At 33.6% G+C, this 9,724-nt stretch overlaps 1 protein-coding gene across 1 annotated transcript; it reads left to right on the forward strand.

The window, feature by feature from the left end:
* Positions 1-2,063: 2,063 nt before the first annotated feature.
* Positions 2,064-4,923, forward strand: LOC106338556. Its single transcript, XM_013777508.1, has 4 exons — positions 2,064-2,149; positions 2,577-2,614; positions 2,705-3,151; positions 4,100-4,923. The coding sequence occupies exons 3-4, from the start codon at positions 2,719-2,721 to the stop codon at positions 4,852-4,854; spliced, it is 1,188 nt and encodes a 395-aa protein (XP_013632962.1). The 5' UTR covers positions 2,064-2,149; positions 2,577-2,614; positions 2,705-2,718; the 3' UTR covers positions 4,855-4,923.
* Positions 4,924-9,724: the final 4,801 nt, after the last annotated feature.

Here is a 9,724-nt window from a genome sequence, read left to right on the forward strand (position 1 = left end):
GTACTTCAAACACTTTAAGACGTACAGTCACTCCCAAACTACGCAGCTTGTCTCTCTATTCGAGCTCGTGTCATCTTGTCTTCCACTTCTTGCTTCAATCTCAGCTTTTCAATTTCAGTACAGTACTAAACCCTCTGAGCCTTTAACATCCTTGTAGACCGGCTTTTTATCACGCAAAGGAACACGTTTCCTGTGCTGGCTTGATGCCTTTTGGAGTTTGGTTTCTTTCAAAGCCATCCTATATCCCTCTAATACACTTGTCATCATCCGAAGCTCACTCTCAAGCCTATAGATCATTAAATCTTGTCGCTGTTGCTTCTCGTACTTGGTTGGTTCTTTCCATATCCTAATAGAGATTTATGCATTGAGATAAGGAGGTCAAATGCCAAATTTTAATTAAATATTATAGTGTTTTTTTTAAATACACTAAAAACAAATTTCCCTGATTTTAGGGGGATCACTTAACCCCACAGGCCTCTTAGTGCCTCCGCCCCTCAGCAAGAACATGTGTTGCTCCTAGCTAGGCCTGGGCATAAAATTCGGAATCCGAAATCCGAACCGAACCCGAACCGAAAAAACCGACCCGTTATCCGACCCGAAATGTAAAAACACCCGAACGGATCTTGTAGGGTGGTAAAAAAAATATCCGAACGCGAAGTGTTATTAACTGAATCCGAACGAGTAACCCGAAAAATCAGAAATTAATAGTCGGTATAAATATTTTGAAATATATATAAGTGTTTCAATTATTAAATTCAATATTTGTGGTAATATGATATATAATAATAAATATTAAAATTTTAACAAATGTTTTAAGTATACAGTTAGTTATAAATAAGTATTTTATAATTTGCTCATTGAAATAAAAAAGTTTACTCTCTATAAGGCAATTCATATTGTTTACAAATGATGTTTGTTTTCATGCTTGATTTAACATTTTATTGTTATTTTATCAATTTTACGTGTGATAGATTAATTTGTATTTAATTTAGATGCTTTTCTTTATTTTTTGCTTCAAAATTTTTTATTTTTACTTCGGTTATATCCAAACTGAACCGATATAACCCGAATCCGTACGATATATGATTACTTTATGGGTTTTAGGACGCAATACAATTTTGAACCGAACCCGAAGTGTTATTATCTGAACCCAACCCATACTAATAAAATTCTAGTATGGGGCCTAGGAGCATAAACCCGAAAATCCAAAAATCCGAAAAACCCGATCCGAACGCCAACGGGTACCCGAACGCATTCGAGCTATCACATTAAAAATTAAAGTGTTTAAATACCTTTAATGAATAAATATATAAATTATCTACAAAATAAAAATGAATTTAAATTATTTTGATTAGATAAATGATTAAAATTAATAATAATAGGAATTATCCAAAATTAAAAGATATATTCTAAACTAAAAATATAATTTCTATAAATATTGTGTTGTTATCTTAAAAAATCTTATAATAAAAAGTTAAAAATTAAAAAAACAGAAAACACATAATTAAATACTAATCAAGTAAAATTTTAATTTTATATTATTTATTAATAATGAATATAATGTAATATCTTTAAATTTTAAACAAAAAAATATATAATAATTTTATAAAAAACATAAATAGTAATTTATCATTATATTATTTTAATTAGTAATGAATGTATTAATAATTAATTATAAAAAATTTATGCCCGCCAGAGCGGGCGAAACACCTAATTGTAACATAATCATAATGATTTGCATCATTTTACTGCAAATTCCCTTGAATTTTCCTTCTTTTCCATTTAAAAAAAAAACATTGTGTAAATTGTACATAAATGATAATTTATTATACATAATTTTATTTTCAGGTTTATTTATATGTAAAAGTGTAGTTTATGTCTATTTAAAAATAAAAAATATAAAAAAAATAATAATAAAAAAATGATTAAGCTGAAGTTAAAAACCATAATTCTCTGACCAAAAGAACCAAAAATAGCCGGTAGGCAAAACCAAAAGTGTAGCTAACCGAATTAAACCGAACTAAATTACTAGCCAATCCCCGATTAGAGTTCTCCTTATCTCCTGCAAACTCCGTCAACCAACACGCGACGGACTACAATCGCCGGTGACCTAATCTCTTCGCTATTCTCCGCCCTCTGGCTGATATCGGTGAGTCTCTTCTCGTCTTTAACAATTAAACTATATCGAAATCGATTTGGGGGTTTCACCATTCTCGTATAAGTTCTAGGGTTTCGAATCGCGTACCAACAGAGATCGTGCTTCTCTGATCGGCTATGAATAGCTTTCCTTGGGTTTTGTTTATGAATGATGATTGATTTTGAAGGAACAATGATGTGAATCTATTGAAAGTGTTTAGCTTAATGAATCTTTTGGAGTTATCACATAGTATGAATCTATACTGAATCAACATTCATCATTTTGATATTGAATCTATAATACTACTACGAAAGATGCACACTTTGGTTTAAGGTGCTTATGAATTAAGCAATGTGTCCATTACCTTTCTGAATCTTGAATCTTGAATCTTGACAGAAATGCTTTTAACTCTGTGAGTGTTTTCTATACCTTCTTGCAGAAGATAAACTCAGAATCTTGACCACTTCTGTTAACTCTGTGAGTGTTTTCTTAAGTTCTTGCAGGAGATAACTCAGACTCTTCTCTTCTGCTGTTAACTCTTTGAGTGTTTTGTCTACGTTCTTGCAGAAGATAACTCAAAAATGGACAACACCGTGAGCATTAAGCAAGAAACACCACAGCCTCTTCCTCTAGGGATCTATGAAATACCAGGTGAGCCTGCGGTTGTTATCAACGGTGTCCCTGATGAGCCTAAAACAGAGTCCATAATAGCCAAAGACGAACCAAAATCATCGAGTGCCGCCTCTATAGGGTGTGGCGAATGGCTTGAAGGTAGAGAAGTTCGGAAGTTTTTCTTGGGTCAGTACTATTCCGGTACGGTGACAAAGTTCGACAAAGGCACTGGTTGGTACATGGTTGAGTATGAAGATGGGGATTCTGAAGAACTTGATTGGTCTGAGCTTGAAGAAGTGCTTCTACCTATGGACGTTACTGTACCACTGAGATCAGTCTCGTTATGGATCCTTAAGAATCGTCAGACACAGGCTCAAGCTTATGGATCCATGCCGAAACGCTAGACCAAGAACTCCAACACAAATGGGTCTGGCTTATTGTGCAGAGTGAATATGGTGAAGCACGATGAGAAAAGGTTACAACACCCTTATATACCCCTTCAAACTGGAAACACTTTTAACAGTTTTTTGAAAATTTCCTCACTTGAATATATTCGGCGACTTGTAGATGAACATTGTACTAGTGAAACCATGGAATAGTAGTAGTAACGCTAGATTAACGTTTTTGAAATTTCAGTACTTGAACGAAGTTTGTTTTTTGAAACCGAGGAAAATTGATAAAATAATCTCCAGCTTACTTTTACTATAAAAAAAAAGTTCTTCAATTCACCGTCATTTTAGTCATTAACCTTTAGTTAAATATGAACAAATTTCATACTTTCCTTGATCAAGTCATGTAAAAGTTAACTGTTTACATTTCGTTTAATGCTGTTAGTTACATTTCGATTTTTTTTGTGAGTTTAAAAGTAGAGAGTAAACTTACTTAAAAGTTGTAGTTTTCATCTCGATTTGAATGACTGACTTAAGCAGATATGTTTTAATAAGCTTATAAATACTATTTTAAAAATAAATCAAAAACTAACAATTGTTTAACAAAAAACACTTGATTTGAAACACAAATTTAATCTTGCAAAGTCAGACATAGCATCAAAATAAGTATGTCAAGTTTTTTTTATTGTTAAACAATTCTTATTAGATATATCATATATATCAGACTTGATTGTTTTCAATTCCTTTTTATATTACAGTTGACTTAAATATTTTAAACATTTAAGATATAAATCCCAAATCATTCAAACGTTGAAGATAATAGAGGAGGAAGTTTCGTTTCAATTTTTTTTTAAATGCGTGTTATATTTATGTTCCAGGTTGTTCCTATTAATTTTTTACAAAACATATAAATGTCTTGATTCTTTTAAAATTTTGTTTTTTATGTCGCAATAATTCAAAGATGATCCACGTCAACGGAGTTTTGCTTGTAAGCACGTCGCCTTGATCTTGTGTTTCGCTGTAATTATCAAACAAATCTTTTTATCATTCACATGTGTTGCTTTCAAACACTTATGTTTTGTGTATAAATTATGCAAAGCCACTACTTGCACAACACATTTCACACAAAGCCTGAAAACAAGAACCATCTTCGCAATGGCTAGACTTGTTCTTCTTGCCCTGTTCTCAGCTCTTCTTCTTGCAACCATCATCACAACATCGGAAGCTTTCTCAAGAACAGTGAAGGCACCATATCAAGCACATAAGCCGAAGAAGCTAACCCACCTCCACTTCTACTTCCATGACATTGTCTCCGGAGACAAACCAACCACGGCCATAGTCGCTGTAGGTCCAACTACAAACACATCTGCATCCGCTTTCGGTATGGTTGTAGTCATTGACGACCCTTTGACCGTTGGACCCGAGATCACCTCAGAGGAAGTAGGGAGAGCCCAAGGGATGTACGCATCAGCCGACCAGAAGAATTTAGGTTTGTTTGTGGCGTTTAACTTGGTGTTCACAAAAGGTGAGTTTTCCGGCAGCACGGCGTCGTTATATGGTCGTAATCCGGTAATGTCAAAGGTGAGAGAGATGCCGATCATCGCAGGCACGGGTGCTTTCAGGTTCGGAAGAGGATATGCACAGGCCAAAACCTTTACGTTCAATACTACGAGTGGAAATGCTGTGGTCGAGTACAATGTCTATATTTGGCATTAAGATGGAAAACTCGGTTGAATACAAAAAGAGTGGAATAAAATGTTTTTTTTCTTCTAATTTATGTTGTGATTTGATGTATTTTATGTGGTGAATTTTGTTGTGAAGATAATCCATTTACTATAATATTTTTGCTTTGTTTCACCTTATCAAATCTACAATTAACAAGAGAAAAAAATGTTTGAAAATATGAAACTGACTAGAGGTGGATAGACTTATATATATGACATGATCATGTGAAAGCTCCCACACATATATGAAGAGGTACATTTTTACCATGGACTGTTACTGTCCGACTGAGATCAATCTGTGTGTGTGTATAATCAATAATCGACAAACACAGTCCCAAGCTTATGGACGCACGCCAAAACGCGAGCCCAAGAAGTCTAACACGAAATGGTACTGCTAATCGCCAAAGTGAACATGGTTAAAACGTAAAACTCCATTTTTTCTTCTAAAATTGAATAAAATGGAATATTGAGTTAAAATGTTCTATTTATATTCCATTTTTTATTAGAGTAATGAACAAAAAAAAATAGATTAAGGAATGAGAAATGAAATAGGGTTGAAGTGTTTTTACTCTATTCTTTATTTTACTCTATTTTAAAGTAAGAAATGAAGTGGGATTGGAAATGTGGAGAAAAAAACTTGAATAGTATTCTCCTCGCTTTAATATTTTAGACCAATATTAGAACGTTGTACAAGTGGAAGGAATTAAGTTTTGTTTAAAATAGTTATATTTTCAAGGTGTGCTTAAATTTTTTTGATACATACATGTCTCCAACTTTCCTTTTTTTTAATAAAACATATCTCTGTCTTCAATCTTTTCAACTCTTTTTATATATTTACAGGTTACTTTAGTATTTCAAACATCTAAGGAGATTTTGCTTGTTAGCACGTTGCTTGTTAGCACGTACTGCTTGTTTTTGCTGTCAAACATATAAATTTAGGATGAATTTTATAACTATGTGTTGTGTATAAATTATGCAAGCACTTGTACGCACACTAGAGATAGCTCCCCCGCATACATCTAACAAGGTTAAAACAATATCTGAAAATATGTTATCTCCATTTATATTAAATAGATGGTGGTCCACACATACAAAACTTCACATAAAATCAAACTCATCTATCATTTCCTGTTGGGATTTATTAAGCTAATGTCCAACTATGTATTATCTGATTAGTACGATATTGTCCACTTTGGGCCTTAGAGGCTGACCCGCATGAATTTACTTTTGGTTTCCTTCCCAAAAGGCCTCGTACTATTAGAGTTGGACAGCTCTTTATATATTAGACTCTCTTTGTCTAATTTTTCAATGTGAGACTTAATTTGTTATATCACATTCACCCCTTCAACTAAGGATCACATTCATTTCGTGTCCCACAACTGACTTCCAGGATCTTTTGACTTGATCTCTGCCACACACACATCCCAATCCTAACTCGATGGGTCTCATTCTTACTCGAAGGGTATTTTGGTTTTTTTGCAAATTTCTCATCAACATGGCTCTGATACCAATTGTTGGGATTTATTAAGCCCATGTCCAACTCTATATTACCTGATTAGTACGATATCGTCCACTTTGAGCCTTAGAGGCTGACCCGCATGGATTTACTTTTGGTTTCCTTCCCAAAAGGCCTCGTACTATTAGAGTTGGACATCTATTTATATATTAGACTCTCTTTGTATAATTTTCCAATGTGGGACTTAATTTGTTATATGACATTTTACATTTTCTGTAATTATAAAACATTGTGATAAAATTATGTCTGCATTATATATCACGGTCTATGTCTAATTTTCGAAAATATTTAACAAAACTAAGATTGTTGGAACTGACATTGGTTGTGTATGTACTGCAGAATTAGAACCTAGAGTGTCCAACTCTGAAATAGACCTGTGGGCTCATGTACTTTAACTTTCGAAAATATTTAACAAAACTAAGATTTTTGGAACTGATATTGATTGTGTATGTACTGTAGAATTAGAACCTAGAGTGGTCCAACTCTGAAAGAGACCTGTGGACTCATGTTCTTTAACTCGCCTTGCATTTGTTTTACAAGAATTTTGTTATGTTCCTACTTCCTAATCTGCTAAAAGACAAATATTTATTACCATAAATTGAGATGATCATAGCTTGTGACTTGTGAGGTTACATTTCATTGCTTGTTAATGGTTTTAATGTATTGCGATTATGCGCCAAGTATATAACTCAATCTGGTCCGTTTATGATAGGTCTTGCAGATTTGCAAACCTGGCCTCATAGGACTCTGATTCTTAGAATTCCAGTCTATTCCGGTTCAATCATGGGATCGTGCGAACCATTATATGGTAACCTGCATAGGTTGAATCTGCAATCTGATTATATATATATATACAAGTTTAAAATTTTGAATATGAGTGTATGACTGCCACAGTTAATCTACTCAGAAGTATTATCCAAATTTTTTAGACCTCTCACAAGAATTATAAAAGTATCTAGTAATTTTATCCCAAAAATGTATAGAAAATACCATTTTGATACCATAGCCAGCTTTTTTCTGCATGGAGTACAATTAACTGAAACCTCACGACTAAATAAACGTACCTATTTTTAGCTGTTATCTACAACAAGAAAATTGAAGAAATAAGAAGTAATGTATATTCTTAAAGACAAAAAGGAACATGTAATGTGTGAATAGATACATGGATAAAAGAGTAGTGGAGGAGTTGTATCCAAGAAAAGGAGGAGATGGGCATAGAAAGTTAGAGGTTAATGGTTATGGTGGACCAAAAGCCAAATCATCCTAAAGCATATAACTACGATGGCAAATTAAAATTGTTACCCATAGCTGGTAGCTCAGCATCTGCGGGGAAAGAGATTTAACAACCGTTTTTTTGTCTATGGCCCAAAGAGATTATGGGGTTCAGCCAAGAACTTCTTGCAATAAAAAAAAATCAACGGTGTTAAGTTTGTAACCGAGTATTGGTGTTGGGGTTTCGGAGAGACTTTGTGGACTTTTAAGGCCATATATGGTTCAACTTCATTCAACGGGCCCACCAATAAACTGTGTGTTTTTTTTGGTTTGTCAGGATGATTTTGTTTTATTTCTCTATACAAATCAAAGCTATCAAGCTTCTAGATTATTACATAGAAGAAAGTACATAACTATATATGATTAGTTTGTAACAACTAACAAATGACTTGACCAAAGAACCAGACGATTCAATCAAAAGGGTCCGGTTTGTAAATTTCAATTCTATGGAAAACTCAAAATCCTAAACTCGAAGACTGGAAACTTCCCATGTAGGCCCATAAAAGCTCAGTTAAACTGTCCTGCTACCCAGTTTGAGCATACCTAACACATCATTTATGTATATATGTATCGTTTCACGTGTGAAGTAAAAGTACAAGTCTATCACGGACTGGTTTATCAATCCCGCTCGATCGATGTTTCTGATATTTATGAAGTCTCACGTGTATGTGTAATTGCCATTTTGATGATAAGAGGGAATGGCTTTGCACCAATGATGAAGGCATTCATAGAATCTATTTGGATCCATTCAAACCAAGTATCTTCAGATTTTGTCGCATGCTATTAATTACAGTATAACGTCTTTTATCATTTTGTCTTTACTAATTAATATCTGCTGACATTTTCTTCTAAAAACAAAAGAAACCCTAAACTGTATATACAAGCTTTTTGAAAACACCTAAGGCCATGCTAAAGCTCAAGAAGCACTCATTTTAGGCGCTAAAATTTTTTTAAAAAATTTGTAGAGTCTTTAGAGCATCAATTTTTTTTATGGTAATGGTTTATGGGGAAAAAATCATGCTTTAGACTTCTAAATACATATGTAGAACCGGGTCTGAACACACCCATACTTTGTATTGACCGTATAAATTACAGTCCGTTGCAGGTTTCTCCCTCGAACGTAGTATATGTATATGTCTCATGGCTTCCGTTTTAAGGGACTAGTATTAATATAGTATAACGTATCTCACGAATATTATTCGTTAACATGTCTTTGGGGTTAATATATATATATATATATATATATATATATATATATATATATATGTAAACCGGGGCGTCTAGCTCTGGTGATAAAGGACTCACAGCTGTGAGGAGTACCGCCACCTGGGTTCGATTCCCGGCTACTGTGGATTTTACATGCGGGCTGCAGCGTCCAGGAGCCAACACGTGGAGCTCCGTTTGCAGGGCTGGCTCAACACTGTTAAGGGCCCTAGGGCAAAAAATATTTTTTTACCCTCTAAAATTATACGTAGATAATGTTTAAAATGTTTTTAAAGTTTAATAGTAATATTTTGTAATGAAAATAAAATTATATACATATCAAATAATTTGGGCCCTTTTCAAAAAAAAATAATAAAAAAAAAAAAAAAAATATATATATATATATATATATATATATATATTAGTAAATCAAATATTTTATAAATTCAAATGGTCAGTTTTCAATGATTGTATCAGTCACCACAACCATTTAGTACTCTACTCATACACAGAGATATTTAATGATGCAAACTCTAGCATTTGCAGCATTAAAATATACTTGCTCGAAAATCTTCTAGTGCTGCAAATGCTATAGTTTGCAAAAATGAATATCTTTGTTTATGTATTATAGTTTTGAAGATATGGATCTCGTGGATACGGATAGCGCGGGAGCGGGAAACAAAAGACGTATATGGCACACATTGCAATGTTTGTAAACATTATCTACAGGATATTTTTGGCGGATTAGCCACCGAACATTTAATGAAATTTGAACTATTGCGTGAGTGCAGACAAGCGTTCACCGTTAGCCATAGCCATTGACTTCTTCGACGTATTAGATTGGTGTTTTATTTCAATTGAATTGGCCATG

This window comes from Brassica oleracea, chromosome C4, assembly GCF_000695525.1.
Source record: "Brassica oleracea var. oleracea cultivar TO1000 chromosome C4, BOL, whole genome shotgun sequence".
In the NCBI taxonomy this organism is placed as follows: Eukaryota; Viridiplantae; Streptophyta; class Magnoliopsida; order Brassicales; family Brassicaceae; genus Brassica; species Brassica oleracea.